Source organism: Phaethon aethereus (genome assembly GCF_964289735.1).
Source record: "Phaethon aethereus genome assembly, chromosome: 8".
Taxonomy (NCBI): Eukaryota; Metazoa; Chordata; class Aves; order Phaethontiformes; family Phaethontidae; genus Phaethon; species Phaethon aethereus.
Genome location: NC_138584.1, coordinates 28656115 through 28678737, shown reverse-complemented (window position 1 = coordinate 28678737; position 22623 = coordinate 28656115). Strand labels below are relative to the sequence as shown.

The following is a 22623-nucleotide window of genomic DNA, read 5'->3' as shown; positions in this document are numbered from 1 at the left end:
TGAGATCTGTCAGGAAATTCTAATTATTCTGAGCCTTCTTCCTACAGGTACATGAACTGACTTCCTATAGTGTCACTAACAATTAATAATTTGAATTGGGAAAGAAACAATTCCTGATGAATTCTTCTTTCCCAGAAAGGTCAAATTGAATTCAGTTGGAGAAAAAATTTAAATTACTTTGACCATGATAACTTGCTGTTTTCTACATTCTTAGGATGATGAATACAGGTTCCACTGGTCATGATTTCTCTTCCCCATATACTCTCTTTTGGAATGTGAAAAGACAAGCTCCAGCTCTAATTCTCAGTAAAGATGTAATTGTTATGCTGGGATTTTTGAAAGTCATAATTCATCTTTCTTCTTCAGGATGATTTTCCTTACAAGTTCTGTAACATAAGGTCTTATTTCTTCAACAGAGACAGTAGAGTCCCAGGCCTTTACTACTTTCCCATTGGGGTCCACCAGGTATTTCCAGAAGTTCCAGGTTGGTTCTTCTCCTGTAGACTCTACAGAGGGGGGAAAAAAGTGGAAACTTAGAAAAGAAAACCATGTTAGCCAATTCCTGACAGTTGTTCATGTCAATTTGATGATCACCCTCTCAGAGGAAGAAGGAATGTAAAATTAAGAGAGTTTAGACGGAATAGTAAGATTAATTTTCTGACCAACAGGGAGATTTAACTAGGCTGTAGCCCCCTGGAGACTAATGGAAACAGTCAAGCTTGAGACAGACAGACAGGAGAAAGCCGTATAATCAGTGTTAAAGTGTGTGTGTGCATGCATGTGTGTGTGCTATACATATAATCTGAAACCGTTGAATGTTGATAGGAAAATGCAGTTTGGCATAACAATATAGCTGTACCAGTACTGATTATTTCCTTGCTCACACAGAATTTTTCCTCCAAAAGCACCCAGTACCATGTGCCTCAGGAGAATGTTTCAAGAAATGCTACACAAAGAAATAAAGTAAATTTTTCCAGGAGGTTTCCTCCTAATCCTCATCTACTACAGTTTTTCCCTCCATGACCACATACTCATTTCACATGAGTTTCATTCTTATCCTTTACTATTCTGCTGCATGACTAACAAAATTTTCAGGATTTTCAGTCAGACCAGGAGCCTCGTCCCACTAATAGCACAAGTACAGATGCTATAGACAAATTAGCATCTTTTTCCATTGATTATACATTGGGCAAAATCTCATAAGGAATTAGAAGATATTTCAAAGTATCATCAAGACACAGCCAGACCTACACTGTTGGCTATCGTGTTGTTATGCTGCATAAATACACTGCCTCCATCAGCCTCCCTTCGCATGTGGACCAACAGGGAAACTGAAGTTTTGCAAGTTTCCTGTGACATGTCTACAGTAACAACCCCACTGGGCCAAACAGAAATGGAATAATGTGAAGAGGATTAAAGGGAAGTTTGGCTAGCAGAAAGATCCATTACAGATACCTGGAAGGAGGTGTGCTTGGGGTAGCCAAAAATACTACTACCAACACTCCTTTAAATTCAGTGGTATGTGGGAGAACACTGTGGTGCTGGTGAGAAGCAGCAGCAATACAGTCCTTGTGCAGCTCAGGTTATACCATGTCATATTGGGCTTTATAATATATCATTGCTGGAAGACATTTTCTTTGCATTGGATAAAGACTGACATATTAGTTTGGCATTTAAATGGTATTTAGAGCATTTGTTCAGTGCATGAAAAGTAGTGCCTTGATAGAGAAAGTAGTGCCCTGATAGAGAATACCCTCTTTACAGTGTATTTTATCAGCTTGTGTGCTAAGGACCAGCAAAACTTCTTCAGGTCTCGGTGCTAGCTATAATGCACGTTAGAACTGGAGGAACTGTGCAGTATGGCTATTCCAATGCTTGGCAAGGAATGAGGGAGTATTCACAGACATTTCTTAGTGCCTGGTTTCACTTTTTGACTGCTGAAGTAAACTATGGGTGCTTTGCTTCCACTTACCCTACAGCTCTTGAGATCAGTCTTATAAATCCCACCTGCAGCAATCGTGTCACAGCAGAAGCACGCACAAGACTGCAAAGTGCAAAAAGCAAGGTGGTGTATGCATACAGGAGAATATTTCAAGACCTGTATTCCATGTAGAGGTTTATTAGACTAGCTTTTACAGGTCATTTGTTATTGTAGTGTCTTCATCCCTGGAGGTCTTTTTTAGAAGTTTAGATAAAGCTGTCAGGGGCGACAGAGAGAGAAATCCTGCCTTGTGCAGGAGGATGGACTATACATGACTTCTGACCTCTTTGAGCCTGACAATTCTGAGCTATGATTCTTTGAACACAGTCATAGATATCTTTTTTCTGTTGGATAGTATTTTGTGTCAGAGGAATTCTACACTGGGGAAACAACCCTCCAATGTTCCAGTTTACTCACCAATTAAGTACTTGAAGGCAGGAATTGCACCGGCTCCACTGACTGCAATTTTGCTGAACATAGGGAAGGAGGCACCATAAGTCTTGCGCGCAAAACTTTCGATTTCCTTGTTAGTATCTGGTTCTTGCTGCCCAAACTGATTGCATGGGAATGCCAGCACATTGAAATGATATGGGCCGAGGTCTCTCTGTAACTGTTGTAAAGCCTTGTAGTGGCTATCTGTATACCCACACTCGCTCGCAACGTTGACAACTAATGACACCTGAAGAAAAAGACAGATTAAAAAATGTGCTGCACATGTCAATTTTCCAACAGGTAGGCTGGGATGCAGATTATTTTCAAAAAATAAGAATGTCTACAGAACTGTGACTGAACACTTAATATTTGAAACTACATCGAGTTCTGTTCACTATAGGAAGATTTAATATTTCTCTTATGTATTCCCATTTTGCAACCATGAAGATTATCAATAAACTGCTAAGCAATCATAATTCTCAATTTGCACAGGATCTATGTTCCTCCATTCTGCCTTTTGGATAGTTTGTAAGCATATTTAGGAAATGACCATCCAGCTAAGGTATACCAAGTTGCATGAAAGAAACTTGCAAACTGGTGTATTTTTGGTAGTTCGTTTATCTGTAGTGAATCATCTGTCTGCAGCATCTTTCCTTGTACAGAATTTAGTCCTCACACAGAACTTGCTAATTCATTTATCATTGGTAGTGTAGATGTCTTGATCTGGAAGTTAACAGAAGCAATTACAGGCTTTTGGGTTGGTCTATGCAGTATGGACTGTAAAATTTCCCACCATGTCTAGAGTAAGACTACTTAGTTGTGACAGAATTACAACAGATTTTGCATAAAGGTTTACTGCCTCAATTAGTGGTTCCTAGAAGTGAAGACTCTGCCCGCTGTCCTTGAGAGAGTTATTCCTGTAGCTGATCATCTTTGCCAATCTGTGCATTGTGTCATTCGGACATTGCCGCCAGGCACGTATCTGCCTGCGCAGATCCAGCAAAGAGCAAAATGGTAAACACAGATGAATAGTACAGGAAAACAGAGGCATGTGTAAGGAGAATACATGGTGGAACAGATTCTACCAAGAATTTGTTGGAGAAATTAAATGACCTAACGCTGAGCTGACACATATTACAGTTTCTCAAGGCCATGAAGAGTTTTCTATTGGTTTTTGAGATATTTTATCCTTAAATAACTTCTGGAATTTATTTTTAAACTTATAGTTTTTATTATTCTTACAGATCTTGTAAGTGTGAGTTGCAACTCATTCTACATAAATTGAGGCCATTCTAATATTTTCTTGAGAGTGGATTAAAGCTGAATGTCATAGATCTTTTTGATAAAATATGATTTTATTAATAAAAATAGTATTATGCACTTTATAGTGATGTTTCTTTTACGTATAGCTACATGATATTCCTTTTTTTCAGACCAATTTGTAGGAGTCATAAGGCAATATAAATATTATATTACTAAAAATGTTTCTACCCACCTAGATTAAAATCAGGTATAGTGCAGAAAAATCATTATGATTTGGGAACCAAAATTCTGCCTGGTTTGTACTGAATCTGTGGGTTTCTACAGATTATACATCAGCCCAGAAGCTGGCCCTTCATTCTCAAATTGCAAAAAAAGTTTTACTTTAGTCAAAGTAGCCAACACATTCCCCAGTGCTACTACAACAACAGTAGCTACTCACACTGGATCTTTCTACAAGGGTGTCATGGTTTCAGACTAGCCAGCAACTAAGCACCACACAGCCACTCGTTCACTCCCCCCTCCCCAGGTGGGATGGGGGACAGAAGCAAAAAAACCCCTCATGGGTTGAGATAAAAACAGTTTAATAGGACAGCAAAGAAAGAGGAAATAATAATACTGATATAGGAATATACAAAAACCAGTGACGCACAATGCAACAATTGCTCACCACCCAGTGACTGATAGCCCACCCCCAAGCAGCAATTCCCACCCCCGCAGCCAGCTCCAGTTTTATATACTTAGCTTGACGTTATCTGGTAGGGAATATCCCTTTGGCCAGCCTGGGTCAGCTGTCCTGGCTGTGCCCCCTCCCAGCTTCTCGTGCACCTCCCCAATGGCAGAGCATGGGAAGATGAAAAGTCCTTGACTTAGTATAAGCACTTCAACTACTGAGGAACAACTGAAAACATCAGTGGGTTATCAACATTATTCTCATACTGAATGCAAAACACAGCACTATACCAGCTATTAGGAAGAAAATTAACTCTATCCCAGCTGAAACCAGGACAAAGAGTTTGGAAGTTTCAGAGAAAATGGCATGTTGGCTTCATTATTGTCACTGTGAGACAGCAGTGTTGAAGGGCTCAGTGCTGCAAGAGGAAAGCCTGAAGCTTGGACACATTAACTCATCAAATTACACAGCAAGTAGCTGCAGGGAAAGAAAAGGAAGTAAAGGATCTTGACTCCAAGTCTCATATTTTTGTGTCTGTGGCCACTGGCTGTGCTCAATTTAAACTTTGGATTCTAATGCTGCTTTTGCTCCATATTCCTATGTGTATGTTTTTATACAAAATATAAAAGTATATAGGAAATATGAATATCATGCATCCAATAAATTATATGAAAAATAAATGACTGCATCTGCGTAGAGTTTTTAAGGCCAGAAAACAAACTGGCATATAAAAGCCCACAATCTGGGTAAGGTATGGGATGATAAGTTGAAATCCCTAGAAAGGGTAGGAATAAATAAAGAAAAAGCTAAGGGGATGTTGGTGTTTATAATTTCTTATGTTAAACATTACACTTACTTCGTATATTTTATACCTCCTATAGGTATATGGCTATATTTAAAGTGGTTTCAGAGCGGCAATGTTTTCCCTGGAAGACAGGTAATCTTATAAAGCAGAAGTTGATGTAATCTTCTTTGCAGTGTAGTGCGTCAACAGAATATAATCTAAGCAATCCCTGTACACTTGCATATGAAATATGATCTAGAGCCATCTAGCTAACTTCCAAAGCATCACATTCATTCAGATTACATTTACAAGCTCTACGTGAAATTTTAAATTCAGTCTCCTAAAACATCCGAAGATATGTTGTATGATTCTTTTTTTTTTTCGGGGAAGAAGTAATAAATTTATGATGCATTCCTGTTGGAGACTGTCAGCATTTCAAATAGAACTTATATATTGGATGTAAAAGATAACTATTGGCAGTTCTGTTCTTTTTAGATAATCTGTATTTACCATGCATAGTGAAAATTGTAGTTTAGTATGATTGAAGTAAAGATAAATTGTAACACTGAGAGTTGAAGTCACATGTTCTTTCATATAAAATTCTAGAGGGTTTTTTAAATATAGCTTAAGACTCAGCATTCTCATGACACAGAAGTATTCATATACCTTACTGTATTCATATCTATTGGTACTTTATCCCAAATACAATGGTGATGTAAGAATTTATTGTTGGAGGTTTGGGGGAAATAAGGTTGTGTAGGTATTATGTTCATATTACAGCAGATATGAAAGATGACTTGCCAATGGAAAAAACCAAGCTTTTATAACTTTTACTTGATTTTAAAGTTAGGAGGGCTTGAAAGAATTCACTCAAAAAGAAACAATTTTAATTTACAGCTGTTTAAAACCAGTGATTACTCAGTATTTACTCAGGCAGTGAAAGGCACAAGAGCTCACCCTGCAAATGGTGCAAACTTCCAAATGTTCTCCTACAAAATAGAAGGAAACTACATGCAGCATTTCCTAGAATGGCAGACACATTCTGCTTCTCTTTTTTCCTTAGAAAAATGCCTTCTATTACTGAACTTCATAATTTAATACTGCAAACTCCCTAACAGTATAACATCTATAATAAAAACCTTTCACATTTTATTAGTATTTCATAAGGAATGTTTAAAATGATTGTTTAAATCTTCACCAAGTTATCTTTCAAGTGTCTGGTACCAGAAGTGATTAAATGTGGTGATTTTTTTTTTTTGTCTATATTTTATTTTTCATGAATAACAGTCACTCTTTCTGTTCTCATGAAGAGGCTATACTTTGACTTCTTACAACTATTAATGATTTCAACTAAGTTCAGTGTGCCTCTTAACTGACTTTTGGCTCTGAGAGTGCAAGTCGAGTACACCACCTAGTGTGCAGTGCAAACAATTAATTCTGGACTTTACAAAAATTATTTAATTATTTAATTATGTAATTGAATTGTATTAGGTGTTGTCTCACCTCTTAATACTATCCTTTCCCTCCCTTTGCTTAGAAAACCCATGCATTCTAGTAATGAACTCATTTATTTAACATTACAAAAATATTTATTGGTTTACTTAATGTTTACACCAGTGTACCTCCTTGAGGAAAAGATCTCTGGAGACATTTATGAATCTGTTATCAGCTTCAAGTAACCCTTGGTGGATCTCTTAGCAGAGACAGTGGATGCTTAGGTTTTTAGACCTGGAGATTCTTAACTGGCTCCACCTGACTGATGGAAGAACCAGCCACAAGTGTCAGATTACACCGACTCACAGAGCCTCATGGAAAAAAATAGCAATACTTTGTATGGAAATTAAGCAGCTATACCCTGTATTTTTACACATTCAGTAATACTACATCCTCGGATTGCCGAGAGCTGTGATGCAAAGTGCTTAGCATTACTCTCAATAGTAAAATAATACTTTACATTGTTATAGAGCCTAATGCTTTTACATTACTACAGCACCTTTGGTTCAAGGTTTCCAAAGCATTGCACTAACACTGCTTAATTACACATCAGCACACTTTACTTAGTCGTGTGGTAGGTAGGTAGGCAGGCAGGTAGGTAGATACTAATATATCTAGATAGGTATGAACACAGCAGGGAACAGTTGATGCTTGGGAGTTCTGACTCCCAAATGGATACTATTTTTGGTAAGAATACTGCCTCTTACAGAATATCTGATAAGAGATCATAAAATAAAATATAAGCTTTATTGAATTAGGCAGGTAGATAGATTAGAGAGAAAACTAATCTTATTTGAGTCTTGTTGGTTCTTTTCCAACCACACATCACTGCTCTTCATTTTTAATGCAGATGGGTCAACACCAGTATGGTAGCCTGGAAAAAGCACAGGATAGCCTTCTTGCGCAACACAGTAAACCAGACAGTTTATTGATCTATTTCACTTCTGCTACTCTCTTTTTCAGTCATAATAGTCCTCCTTTTCTCTACTTTCAGGTAGATGTAATATCACACCTGATTTTGCAGCACGTATGCCAAATTTTTAGCATTCTGGCAATATAATTTCTTGTGCCCCCATAAAAAGGGAGTACTCCCTCACATACTTGTGATATTTTTACTAAAGTGGAGGACAGGTTATGTCTGTGCACATTTATTTTAGGAAAAAAAAAGTTCCTTAATTTTTTTTGGTTTTGTTATTTCAGAATTGTCAGTACATTTCTTATTTATAATGGAGGGTACTTGTGATTTGTGTTAAGATGCACTTGAATGGAAAATGAAATAATGTCAATCAGTCTTACTTTTTTCTTACTAAGAAAAATTATCTCAATTATCTGAATATACAATTCAAACTAATAATGAGTTATTGAAGAAAGATTCTGCAACTCATGAATTGCACTGATTGTTTCTGCTTAGCATGGCTCTTGTGGTTTTAGAATTAGCAGATTTTTTTAATGTACTCTGGAAGCTTTTGAATTTTTTCAATTCCCAGTTAGTTTCTTGACTACAAATGAAGTAGTTATTTAACTAAATTAGTTGAGTGACTGACTGAATTGAAGAAAATGTTTTCTCTACATCTGCCAGAAAGCTTAATGCTGTTAAAAGCTGGTTTAGCAATTAGCAGACTATTGTTCCAGAGACTAACTGGTGACTCACTTTCTTTAAAATATGAGCAGCACAAATGTAGTACTTATAAATTGTGCTTTCTTTTAATATCTTTCAAATATTATGATAAACCTACATCTTAGCATTACTTATCTAACTGCAGATTTAAGCAGGTTTATTTTAAGACATAAAAGGGAGTTTTAATTCACCTTTGTCTACCTTGATATTGAGTTCTGACAACATAAGGACAGAAAGGGCTATGTTTTATTGCTGTAATTTTCTTTAAAATTGTGGACATACATTATCAAACAGCAGCTAGCCTGAACATTAATAGGGTCTCTGAATGCAAATCTTTTTGTTCTGTACAGAAGCTGGTCATCACTGTTTTTGAATAAAATATTCCAAATGGCCTAGCAGAGACCAAGGAGTGCCATTCACCGATGGTGCTACCTTTTCCAAGGTATGGCTCTAGAGCTCTCCCTTACGAAACCAGTCACGCCTCGAGGATGGCCTGGTATCATAGCACCATGGGAGACAGATACACACACCCTTAACCTGGTGTGGTCATTAAACACTGGGACAGGCTCTGCACCTTGATCCGGAGAGGATGAACACCCTCAGCTCTCTGCAGGGTGGCTGTAAGGAATTCCTCCGAGTTCCTCCTTTACTCCTTTCCATGTGGATTTTGGCCCTGAGGTAGAGAAGCTATAAGTGGTATTTGCTTATTCGGACAGATTTGCAGATGACCTGCAGACAAAACATGCCCCAGTAACAGGATTTATTGACACAGCCTTTGGAAAGAACTCCTAAAAAAAAAGCAAATATTGCTTAATATTAAGTAGGTTCCATGGTTTTCCCAATATAGACATGAGTGTGCATTGGACCGGTTCTGCTCTGAATTGTGAACGAATCAGGGAGGAAGACTTTGACCATCTAAGATTCAGACCTCCCATTTGGTCCAAATCCACCAGCAGCCCTTTCTACTGAGCTCAGGAAAATGTACATCTCCTCCCATGGGCCTTCTCTGCCTTCCTGCCAACATCTTAGTGACCTGCTGCTGTGGACCAGTGAGCTCAGACACCTCTGGGAAGTACCTGAGGAGGGAGAAAAGGAAGGTGGAAGCACAAAGCTGGAGAATAAGGGTGAAAGTGAGAAGTGGTGCCTGCCTTTCTGGGCAGCAGCTAAGCTGTTGGACTGCCTGGCTGTAACAGAGAAGATGTGTCACTTGAGTGCTAAGGGTGGCAGTTGTGAGCTTTATGTTGATTTTAGCTTCTGTAATTTGTTACTGTGGCTACGGGAGCTTACAGAGCTATGCACCCTGTGTGCTAACTTCTCTTTTCACTCTTCCACAGGTATTGACCATCTTTCCTAGATGCTCAAACCACTAAAAAAAATACAAAAAATCAGGTTACGTTCAAGGAATTTGTTCTTAAAATGGGAAGGAAAGCTCTGCCTAGAACTCCTTAATATAATACGTAAATGAATTTTAAAAGACATCATAAAAGTGTATGTATATCTACATGCCCTTCTCTATATTGCTCTGTCACATTAAAAAGTGACAAGGGAGTAGCATGGTGTCGACACAATTTCAATATACACCGATTTTAGAATAACTACTTTATCATGTCCCTTTCTTTTTTACAAATTATGGTGAAATCTGGAACTCCATTAGTTGCTGATTAAATCTCATCTTTTTTTTAATGCAGAACATTAAAATGGAATGAGATTTAGGCAAAAATAATTTACTCTGAAGTCATGCAGTTAAAAGGCAGAAATAAGCTCTAAAAGTAAGTTACACAAACGTACAAACTTCCTGAGCTTCAAATTGAATAGCCACAACCCGGTGCCATTCATCCTGATGAATGAAAGGCAGGCAGGCAGGCATTCCCTGCCTGCCACGTCTACAGGCAGCAGCCTGCACGAGGGGGAGACGCGGGGACACACACAGGGTTAGACTGCAAATGTTTTATTTCGCGAGTGCAGAGACCTACGGAGCGGTATCAAAGGAAGCATGCAGGCAAGGCTCGGGATCAGTTCAAGAGGAGTCGTAAACACAGATCTATCCGCATGCGGGCACCAAGTTAATGTGCAACCTCTCCACCCCCGCTCGGTTTTCGCAGACGTGCAAGGACTGGCTGGTTAGTAAGTCAGGGCGAGAGCAGCCCATCTCCGTGCAGACTTACCGAGCCCCTGTATTTCTCCAGAGAGACTAGTTTGCCCCTGATATTTACAACTTTGAAAGTGTAAAAATCAGGCTCTTTCTGCTGCGTAGCGGAAAACGCTAAGAGCAGGAGTGCTGCGATCGCGAGGAGCATGGCTAGAGGGATGAGGAAAACTTTGGGGAAGGAAGAGGAAGGCTTGTGCTCCACACTGCCCTCAGGATCTAGCATGCTGCGCGGCCGTGCTGCAGGGACGCCTGTCACGCTCGGAAAGGGCTGCCGCAAAGGAAGGACTGCTGCAAACGCAGCTTTTGCAACAGTCTGCCTTTCTGCAGAGGGTTAGAAGCTGTGTCCATACCAGACTTCGGGAAGATGTGTTTATGGAGGATTCAACTACTCTAAAATGGAGTATTTCATGATGGCAGTATTAAGGCCATTTATGGGCACAACATGAATGAAAGTGCTAGCTGGCTCAAGAATAATCTGTGGGATACCAGTCAGATTTAGAGATCTGCTTTAACTGTATGTCCTAGGAAAATAAGGGCTAGAGTTATTGTGATTTTTGATGGATTTGCAAGTGCCTTTTTTCGGTATACCAACTACAGTATCTAGTAACTACAGTGTAATGTCAAAGGATACCAGTGGCTTGGTTGCTAGTGGTTATTGATGCAAGTGCTCTGACCAAGAGTCACAGCAGCAAAAACAGAATTACAAACGTGCCATGCACAGTATCATGTGAAATGGAGCACCGTTAGCCAGGCCTTCAGGAAATTATTCTTTGCATGCACCTGGATGGTGAGAAGTGAGTGGCCAGACCACCGGTCTTGACAGGGTGATCTGGGAGAAACCACATTACTAAAGTGGTTTTAAGCAAGAAAGAGGCAGTAAGCATCAGGAACCAAAGCTTTCAGAGATACAGAGCCAAACCACTGCTTCAGTGCACTGATGCCATTCTTGGGTTGTCTGCAAGAAAAAATAGCCGTTTGTACAATTTGCTACTATGCCTGCTGGAAGAAAAGGATTTGTATATATAAAGTAACAACAGTAGAAAGCGTTTGATGGTCATTGATTTCTTCTTGGACCGAGAAACTGGTCCTCCATGCCTATGATTCTGATAATTCTTGGCAAAGAAAAGCAAAATGTAGTGATTTACAGAAAACAATTAAGTAGCATATCCAAGGTGTATTGGAAATCTATCTTTTGAAGAGCAAGTTACATTTTGTAATCTCACTTTGTGAATTTTTTTTTTTTAAGCGACTTTTGGTAGATCTTTGACATCTTGATTAAATTTGGTTAGGTAGTTCAAGCTTAAGTGGCATTACTGGAAGTGAGGAAGCCATTTGTACCTAGTTGAAAAATTTGATTTTAAACAGTTGGGTTTTTCATGGTTTTATGTATTTCAGCTTAAGTAGACATAGAGCATCAAGAAATAATGCAACACGTTACAAAACTATATAGAAGGAAAATCTTCTACCATGCTGTCTATGGGGAAGATATGCTGTGCTAAGAACCTGAAGCTCTCATCTTCACAGGTAAGTTCTCTTTCTGTATACTTTCCTGGCTGTAGTATTGACTAAGAACGTTTCCTTTAGAAGACAGTCAAGTATGATTTCCTCATTTTATAAATAAATTATCTAAGAAGTTTTAGAGTTTCTTCAGACACAGCTGGAGACAGAGAACAGGGCTTTAATATAGTATATACATTTAAATAAATTTTTAAAATCTAGTAAATCCTAAAAATAATTTTAAAGATCATTCCAACAATGAAAATAATTCATCATAAGCATTTTTGGCCAGAAAATTAAAAATGCATCTACAATACACTTCTACATTTTTTAGGTATAATGATATAGTAGGTTTGGTATGAGACTGAAAAATGAGGCATCATACTGCAATATGAAACAAGCAAGGTTTTGCTCTGGTAGGGACGTTATAAAACTACTTCCTACAGCTTTATGATTATTGTCTCTGATTTCTAGGTAAAATTTAGTGCCTTTCAGAATTACATTTTCTACAGACTGAGCCCAGAATCTGAAAGTTTTTGATCACTGGCACTGAATTGGGAATTCTTCAAATAATGGCCAGCTGGCAGTAGAATTCATCTTCCTCTTTTACTGCCATGTTTCTATAGTGCTCCCTGCAATAAAACTTTCTTTAACATCAGCAAAGAAGGAAGAATTGTTTCTGAATAGAGAGAGGGAGAAACTATGTCAAAGACTGTTGGCTTTATAATGATTCAAGTTTTCAGAGCCAAACTGCCCGAATGTTTCATATTGAAGTCTATCCAACTATTTGAACTAAATCTGATATGTTCTAATAAATTTCAGCTTGCAGGAAAAATGTCATTCAGGTTTACAAACTGGTGTGTGTTTGATCGCTAGCATGTCTAAATGTTGATCTAGGAGGACTGTATCCAGTAGCAAGTATAATTTACTTTCGCAATTTACTCTTTGGCCTACTAAACCTAATAAAAATCTTTGTCACATAGAACTGGACTGAAACCGCCACCCAGCTAACCTCAGCTGTCTCCCAGACAGCATTGCAGCACTGCAATTTCTGTCACTGCTGACCTGGACTGGATCGGCCCACGTTCTAAAGGTGAAAGCTCTGCGCTAGTACCCGGAGCTGCCCAATCCTTATTTTGTAAAATGTGTACCTCAAGTGAGCTACAAAAAAGATTAGCTCAAAGGATCACACAATACATTCAGAAGTACATCTTGCCAGTGTTTTTGGAATCCAGTATTACAGATTTTGCAACTTTTGCTTACCTATACCTAAGTAGACTCCCTGAGGTAGTGTTTCCAGCACTACTATTCACATTAATACTTTCCTTTGAACCCCTTTTATTAGTTCAACATTGATATTTAATGTGCCTTGTTTTTCTGGAAAGGCTTCCATAGCCTGGGCTAGGAAGTGCCAACAACATGACGTTTCACTGCCAAGAAGGGGTAGTACTGTACTGGATCACCGGGAGGTTTGCCTTACACAAGCACTTGCCAATTTCCTTAGGTCACTCTCTAGCACTGCCAAGAGCCCGGCGGGCTGGCTCTTCTCCCCCGTGAGACCTGCGAAACTGCCAGCAGACACGCTGGCCAAGACACCATCCCTAGCTGCAGCCGGGGCAGGCTGCACGGCCAAGGTCAGGCTGCCAGGGGCCATTTCCCCCCAGCGTCTCCATTTACCACAGGCTGCTTTGCGCGGAGCCCAGCCGCCCTTCTCCACCAAGCGGCACTGTCGGGAGCAGAGGAATGGCGGGGAACCCTGAGGAAGGGGGAAACAAGGCCAAGGCTGCGGCGTGGGGCAGACCCTCCAGGTGGGCTCTAACCCTGCTGCACGGGTCTCGGGCCTAGCGTGCGTGGGGAGAGGCCTGGAATGGAAAAGGGGGAGAAAATGGAAAAAACTGGGGTAGCTGGCGGGGGAAATGAAGGAAAAAAGGGAGCTGCTTATCCCCACAACCCTGCTTGCTACTGCAGCCCCAGCAGCCCAGGCCGATCCCGGCTGGGCATAGGCGCGCGTCCGCCCGGCAGCTCAGCCCGCCCTCGAGGTTCTCCCTCCCGCCCTCGCCCCACAATGCATCGCGCGGCGCGGCTGACATGGCGGCCGGGCCGGACTGAGCCGCTGGCGTCGGGGCCTCCAGCAGCTGGAGCCGGGCATGGCGGGGGCGCAGGCCCGGCACCCCTAGCGCCGCAGCCAGGTACCTAGCCCCAGGGGCCGGGGGGCTCCGCCCAGCTTCAGGGGCCTCCCCCGAGGGGTGGGGGTGGCGGTGGCTGGGCGCGCTCTACTCTCTCCCCCCGAGCGGGGCGGGGGGAGGCGGGCTCGGGGGGGGGGCCTGTCCGCGCCCGCGCCCCCCGCCTCAGCCCGCGGCGCCCCGGCTCCGCCCTGCCCCGGCCCTCCTGCCCGCGCCTCGCCTCGACGGCCCATCGCGGCCTCCCGACCCCGCGCCCGGGCGGCGTGGCGGCGACGAGGCTGCCCCGCACCCCCGGCTGGGGGCGCCGGTGATGGCCCGGGGGGTGGCGGCCCCAAGGTCAGCGGGGAATGGGGTCTGTATCCGCAAACGTACCCGGGCGGGCGGCCGTCCTGAGGGCAGCACCCGGCTGCGGCTGGGTGTGTGCAGCTGCTTGTTCTCTCGCCCAGCGGAATTAAATATTGGGGAGGGGAGAGACCATTGCAGTTGGTGAGCCCCCGCCGGGGAAGTTCTCCGTGTCCCAGACCGTCCTCACGAGCTGTGCCCCTCTCTGCCGTGTCTTGCCAAAGCAAGAGGTTCCCCATTCTGTTCGTGATGATATGCCTGGATTGACACACAGGCATCCCTTTGCCTATGTGTTTGTTCTCTTTTGTTGGTTTATCTTGTATACAAATACAGCTGAACGACTTTTCTGCTTTTGCAATATGTTGCAATTTGCCAGTTGGCTGAATGTGTCTTATTACCTGAGGCCTTCTTGCTTTTAAGGTTGTTTCTGGGTATATCAAAGGAGGACGCGCTCCTAACACGCAGAGAAACAATATAATCAGGCTTAGGCTAAGGTAGGGATTAGTACACTCAAAAGATAGTTGTATCGAAGTATGGATGTGATTTTTTTTTTTTTTTTATATTCATGCCACCTCCACATCACTTGGCTTCCTGAGCACTGTGCCCTGGATTTGAGTTCATTGCATTTGGTTGAGTGTATACATTGACTCTGGTTTTGTTTTACTTGTGCTCCCAGTTTCTGTAGGTGCTTTTTGGATAGTCTGACCCCAGATAGTTAAGACATAACTATGACATAATTATTTCCATGACAAGAAAAGTAAACCAGCCATGGAAGTATGACTTAATTACAGCATCTGGCAGAAGATGCTATGTTAGGAGTGAGAGGTCTCCTTTACAAACATCAGTTTTGCAGTAAGCTTCTAAAATAATTTTTCTACTTAACTTTAGTGAAAATACCTTCATAAAATTAATTTTGGGATGAAATTACCATTTCCCAGAACATACATATTAGGTTATGATCTCAGAAGATACGTACAGAGGGATCAGAAAGTTCCTTCTGTGCTCTGTTCTTGCACAGAAGACAGCTTGGGCTTTTCTCTCATACCTCAACTAGCAGAGGAAGAGAAACTGTCGGATGCCACAGGACAACTGCACGGTGCGCAGCATTTACCTGGTTCTTCCTCTGAAGGGAATTGCTGCTACATGGAGAAAGAGAAAGGGGAGCAGGATTTTCCTGTGTCCTACTTGAAAGCAAGATATCCTTGGGGAGATCCTCTGAAATGTCTTGTGGATCTGCTTGTCAGAGTAATGGTTTTGGATTGTGTGTTCATATTGGTGCCATAAGGCGGTTCAAAATTTTGCCCAACTGAGAGTATATCCTATTTTCTAGTTGTACTGCTTGCTTTTGGAATTTTACAAAGTTTTTCTACTACATTAACTTTATTTTTGTCTCTATCTCAATTAAATAATGTAATACTGATACTGGCTTGTACTGAGAAATAGAAAGAAAGATCCTACAATTTGCTTAGTGGATTCATTTGCAGAATGGAAGCAATCCAGGGGAAGTCAACATTTCTGATGCTTTTGGCACATTAAGACTATATTGTATATTATTTTAATAAATTGTTTAATTGTACGTAACTAATAGATCAGTAACTCTTTGACTTTAGAAGTACTAAAAACTTAACTAAATTTAGTAACAGTGCATATGAATCTCATTTTTACTTTTTTTAAACCAGAGATGCATGCATAGATATATATGTACTCATACTGTATTCTTGGATCATAATTTTGGTACTGATGTTTTAGAAAATCTTTGGAAAAAACCCCAATTTATCAGACCTTATTAGTTTTTTTTTTTCTGTTGATGTATGAAATAATATTTCCAGCAAGAAGTAACTTTCAGATTTTAGCTTTTGGTGTCAGCAAAGCTTGACTTGGGAGTCTGGAATCAGTTTTGTGTTACAAACTTGTGACTCAGTCTATGTGCCAACTATATGGATGTATTGTTGACAACTTTTCTAAAGTAGTGGTTTTCAGTATATTTTTTTCCATAGTGAAAGTGCTGGATCCTGGTAAAGCAGATGTAAGGATACTGGTAGAAGATGCATTTTCTTTAGCTGTAGTTTGTGAACTAGTTTGCAATTGGTATAAACTAGCTAAAGGCTGTCCCCTCCTCAAGGATTAGAGTTTGGGTGAGTTTGGATATATTGCTTAAATACAAGATACAGATAAACTTCTGTGCTGCAAATACATACTGCTGTATTTTTATTTAGCACAAACACCAAGTATAAACAGAGGTTTAAGAGTAAGATGGATAAATTGAGTTTAAATGCATAGCTGCCACTTAAGCCAGTTTCATGATCAGCTCAGGCCTCTGGAAGCTAGCTTGGCCTCTGGAAGCTGGTTTAGCCTCTGGAAGGATTTAAACCTATGCAGTGCTGTACCGTTTTTTTCCAGCCTCCTCTCCTGTATTGGTACAAATGTTGCGTGTGTTTGTTTTTAAAGTTAGAGTTACCTTGGATCAGTTTCCTGATCTGGTTACAGCATGTATCTTACAACATACAGCGACATTTGAGGCAGGTGGTACCCCTCTTCCGGCTTAGTTACATAGCTGCTGTGACACAGAGGGTGGCTTTCCCAACTTTGGAATGGGAGCCATCAGCAGTAGTAGGTTCAGAAAGTGGTCGTTCTTGGTGTTTGGTGATGTGCCTCTTTCTTACCTTCTCAGTGAGTCATGCTGTGTTGTAGAAAGGACAGCTGGTGTCAATGCAAAGAGAGAATAATCTGTAACAGGCACATCTTGTACAGATCTCCTATCCAGCATATTTTGCTCATTTAATAATTTAATTGTAAGATATTTGCACCTACATATGTTACTAAGATTTGTATTAAGTAAAACCTTTCCTATTATTTCAGTTACTCAGCAGTACTTTTGTAATTCAGATGTAATCCTGTTACAGTTTTACATATATATACACATACTTGTTTATCTAATGATTGTTCCTTAGAAGATTTCAGTCCTCCACATTGTAAACACAACATCAGAGCTTCCTACTGAGTTACGTATCTTCACTAAGCCCAGAGTGCTTGTTTTGTTGCATCCCTGTTTTGTGTGTTAAATGTTGCCTGCACTGCACTGGCTTCCTTCTAGATGTATTTTGGGAGTATTGTACTTACTAGCCTAAATTCAATAGCTTGTAGAAACAGGAAGATCTGAAACACTGTAAAGCACTTATGCTTGTTACTAAGAATACCCATGGGTTTATTGCTGGTAGAGCCTGAGGCGCTTTAGTGGGCAGTAATCTCTGATAGTTTTAAGTAGTTTGGAAGAACGTCAAGGATTGATAATAGTTTGTACTAAGTTATGTCTAGTTCCTCATAAAACAAATGTAAATGTGTGATAACTTTTTTTTTTAAACTATTGGCATAGAACATGGGAGAAGCTCAAGTGATTTGTAGAAGTTCTCAAGACACAAAAATGGGCCTGGGGCTGTAAATGGTCCAGAAAAGAGACACACCCCCCCAACATGTTAGAGCTGTCTGTAGACATTACCTGTGCTGCAATCTGAGCAGAGTGCAGAAGATAACCTTTCCTTTTGTTCCTGTCTGTGGCTGTAAACTTTGTTTGCTGAGTTTCCTTTTATTTTTGTTGAGGAAGTTCAGCTGGGCTATATTGGTAATCAGGCTGGGCAGACTGAGGTTAATCACCCCACTTACTGTTGGAAGGCTGGCTGGGGAGATTTGAGCTCATAATGGGACAGATAAAAGCAGGTCTCTATCTCAAAGGAGGGAGTGCTTTGTAGAAAGACGGTGATAATTATGTTTGTAGTACTTTTGCTGTTTATATTTAATCTAGTAGTCTCTGGGGAAACAAAATTTAGGAGACTGTTCTCTTTCGCTTTAGTTGCTCTTCTACACTCTTGTCATTACTTTTGGACATTTCATCCAGTTGGGACCTAACTGTAGAACATAGTTGAAGTAACCACAAAAGATCTTTGTGTTTCTGTATGTTTTCTGGAAAAATGATGCCTCAGTAGAGGAGGGGTCTCTGCTGAGGGGAAAGGGGGAGGAAGTTACATTTCCTCTTAGGGAATAGGTAAGAACCAGTCAGCATGTATGCTCCTTCAGCTACAGCACGTCTCCTCTGCTTGCCCAATGGGCTGTGGTTGAGAGTGTGACAGAGGAGCACAAAATGAATGTATAGGAAATGAGGTGTATTCAATTTGTCTGCTAATTAAATGATTAAAAAAGAATTGCTTTACAAAAGAGCAACCTGGAATGCAGAAGCTCATCTTTGAAGAAGCCCTGTTATGGCGAAGTCTTACCCAAAATGTATGCTTTAGAAGGAGTTAAATACAATTGAAGAACTTGAGAGGGAAGAGTGGAAGAGCAAACTGGTAGAAAACGTCCTGAAAGTGCGTTCTGTTTTGTGGTTTTTTTCCTCTTTGGAAGTAAGCATTACCATGAGTTTTTGCAATTCAAATGCAGAATTTTCTAATGCTAGTCAGAGAGAAGGAGGAAACAAAAGAAACAGTCAGAAATGAAAGTGAAAGAATTTTATTCCTTCATTTCGTGAGCCTAAAATGAATTCTTACAGTAATGAAATCGAAGCTGATTTTAAACATTTTTAATTTGATTGCTGTAGGTATATATAGGCTTAATAATTTTCTAGAGTTTGAGGTCAGGTGGTATCTTGTCAGACCTCAAGCTGCTGTATTTCAGCCAGATTATTTTTCTACAAAGAGCCAAGAGTTGAGCTAGATTTCAGAGGAGTAACTGGAGCCGTACATTCAGAAAGCAGGGAAAACAGAGTTCCCTGTAACACCAGCATATTGAATAAATGAAATATGCTGAAATGATTTCAACACATTAATCGTATCCCACTTGCAGATGCAGGTGAAAAACTGAGGTTTTGTTGCCAGCCTGCCTGGAAGAAAATTCTTCCTTGATTCCAGGTCTTGGTATGAGCCTGAGCTTGTGAATAAGACGTGCCATCCAGGTTTCTAGAAAGATGCCACCTCAGCACTGATTCACTCCACTCTAGTGTTTTGTTTCCAACCATGTTACTGTTTTCGGGGGCACTCCTCACATTTCCCTCTCTTCTCTCATATGTAGATGGCCAGTATCTGACAGAGGAGGAAGGATCTTTTTGAGACTGTCTTGGGTTTAGTAGTAGTCTCTTTTTTTGTTTTTCATGTTAAGTTTCATTAACTGGTTTCGTTTGCAGTTCTTTGTGAGATGGTACTGTGGTTACTATTGAGTATGCTACAGCAGTTTAGATTTTTTTTGTTGGTAAATTGTTTCAGTATTAAAGAGCAAAAGAAAAGAAAAAGTCCCAAGGTACAACAACATTATTATTGCACTTGCATTTCATATTCTGAATTTCATTCTGGAACTCTTAACATTTTTGTACAAAATATTCTAGTCTTAGAAAATTTCATGACCTATCTTTATTTATATTTCTCACGAATAAAGAATATATCTGTGCTTTTTAACCTTAACTACTTGCATTTGATTATACTCACTCTCTTAATATGTATGTTATCGGAGTACTCAGTTTATTAGCTGGCTTATAGTTTTTACTATCAGTTTCCTTAGTTGCTTTTTCCTGTCACATTTGTGTATTTTGTTAAAGCTTATATATTCTCTTTGGATATGTAACTGTGTATTTTATTGAATGGATGAGATCAAATCATTTGAGCCTACAGTAGAATTTTTGTGGATTTTTTTTTTTAAAACCTTCTTGCAAAATAGGAATCTTAACAATTTGACACTTAGAAAAAGCAGAGCAAAATGAAGCCCCACTTTTCCTCCAGTGCTGGAGTTTCATGGTAGCTTTAAGCTGGAAGTGGTGCCAAGAGAACTTGTCCCCACCCTACTAGTTGTTTGCTATTACCAGCTCCTGCTCCTCCTCCTCCCTTGTGCCAGCTTTATGTTAAGCTGGATTGGTTTTCCGGTTTTGTTCACTGCAGAGCTGCACAAGGGAGGGAGCAGCCCGAGGAGTGGGAGTAAGTAGTCGGGGTTGGAGAAAGGGTGTTATTGCTTCTGTCAGAGTTGGTGCTGACCTACGCTGCTTTTCAGTGAACGTGGAAGTGTGGCCTCGGTGTGCTCCAGTCCGGAGTTGAAGGGTGATGTGGATGTCAGAAATGAACCAGAAATGACAGTGGAATTGATGTGTGTGGGCTTTTTTGTTGTTTTGGCTTTTTTTTTCCCCTCTTCAGGTTGAGCAACTAAAACATAAGGAATAGTTTAGAAAATCCTACTCTCCTTTCTCTTTTGGTTACATAAAAAAAATTCACAGCAGGCTACAGTTTAGAGATAGCGACATCCTGTATGTAGCTATAACATCTCACCAGTCTATACAGCAGTGCTTTATACTGGTGACCAGAGACTAGAATTATTTAGCCAACCTGTGGGGACCCTGGGCTCTTGTTACCATGCTGAGCCTTGGGCAGCACTGGTACAGGTGGGCAGTAGTTCCTGCTGCCAAGCTAATAAGAATTTCTATGGGAAAGACTAACTGCAATTCAAAGGCAAATACTATTTAATCTTTTTGATTTTTGGTCTTTGGCTTTTGGTCTAGAAGTAAGAGCCAGGTGTAATCAGTGTTTAATAGAAAATAGTTGTAATATTAACTAAATGTATTTGTGGGATAAAGTACTTATATGTTGGAATCAATTTAGTAATACAGATTTTTCTTTTCTTTTATGTTTTACTAAAGACTGTGATGCTGGCATTAACTTCATAAAAATTCTTGTGGGTTTTGTTTGTTTTTTTTTTTAATTTTTGAAAGATAATACATCTTTTCAATTATGTCAATAGAGGCTTAAGATAACCATTTTTAGTATGTGCTTTGTGTCCTGAAGTAGTTTCTGATTTGTGTCTCTCTAAAGTGAGAGAGATAGTAACTACATTATATAGCCTGGAAAAAAAAAAATTACTGTCCTTTATACTGATAATACTCAGAAAGTTTTTTTTAACCAGACATTTTAATCTGATCCTTCCTTCTGGTTCTTAGTATTTAAGTACAAAAGTACATTGTGAAACTTCTAATAGTTGTAATTCATGGACTTTTCTATTACTCCTTTTCTTCATTATTTTGATGGGTCCTCTAAAACCCAGAAATTTCCATGGGTCATGCTTTTACCTACCAAATATGTAGGTGGACAAGAAGAGAGAAACTCTGTATTCCTGAATTCCATATCTTGCTATAATTGTATAAAATTTATTTTCTTCTGTGTCTAATATTTCATTGTCATAATTTTTTATTGCTATCTCAAGGCTATTTAAAAAAAAGTAAATACAAGTTCTTGTTACATATTACCCCTTCCTTTTCTGTGTTAGTAAGAGTAATTCATTACAAACAGACCCACTTATTCATGCTTAGCTTCCCTTATGCTGTTGGAAAAACTGTCGTTGAGTTGTCTCCAACATAAAGCTCAGATGATATACCACGTAAAGGACTGAGGCTTAGATAAGTAGTTAATCTGCAGCTAAACAAAATGTTTACTATTTGTGATTTTTTTGGCTAAGCAAAATCTTATTTAATTGATGGCAGTTAACTTCTGAGAGAACGGTATGTGTCAGAAATATGCTTAAGTATCTGTGGATACAGGTGATAGGTCAGGTTTATTATTAATGATTTGAGCTATATCTATAGATTTAAAAAAATCAGTTAATAAAATGGAGCATGCTTGCTGGAAACTAAATTAGTTTTCTCTAATGTCTAATTTGAGTGATATGCTTATTGAGTGGTATTTTTTAGATGTGTTAAATTTCTTCTTTTTTTTTTCTTCCCCACTGTAGTTGCAGACATCTTGGTTCTTGTTTTTTTCAGAAAGCCAAAAATAGGAAGGAAAGAAAAAAGCAAGCTGTTGGCAGGTTTATCACTGTGTTTTTTACCATGTGCTGCCATTTTTCATGTCTTCATATCCCCTCCTCTTTTAAATAGAAGTCAAGATGATCAAAATGTTCATGAGCTTTACTTTAATATGGAACATATTATGAAACTTCACTTACGCCCGTGGGGGGAGCATGCTTCCTATAATAATTTGTAGTTACATTTTTCTTTAGAGAGACTTACTTTAATGCATTGTCTACACAGAATTTTGATACTTTTCTTTCAGTTTAAAGTTGTCTGTCACTATTTCTTCAGTAGACAATCAGCTACGGTCCTTGCCTGCACAGTGGATTTAAAATCAACTGCAAATTGCTGAAGAATTGCACTTCAGGTGGTCTCGAGACAGGAGAAGCAGGTCTTCACTATA

At 39.8% G+C, this 22623-nt stretch overlaps 1 protein-coding gene across 1 annotated transcript; it reads right to left on the bottom strand.

Moving 5' to 3' along the window:
• Positions 1–342: 342 nt before the first annotated feature.
• Positions 343–10637, bottom strand: GPX7 (glutathione peroxidase 7; the record flags this gene model as incomplete). The annotated part of the gene is made up of 3 exons (XM_082003218.1): positions 10408–10637; positions 2399–2660; positions 343–506 (listed from the first exon to the last, which is right to left on the bottom strand). The coding sequence occupies exons 1-3, from the start codon at positions 10612–10614 to the stop codon at positions 343–345; spliced, it is 633 nt and encodes a 210-aa protein (XP_081859344.1). The 5' UTR covers positions 10615–10637.
• Positions 10638–22623: the final 11986 nt, after the last annotated feature.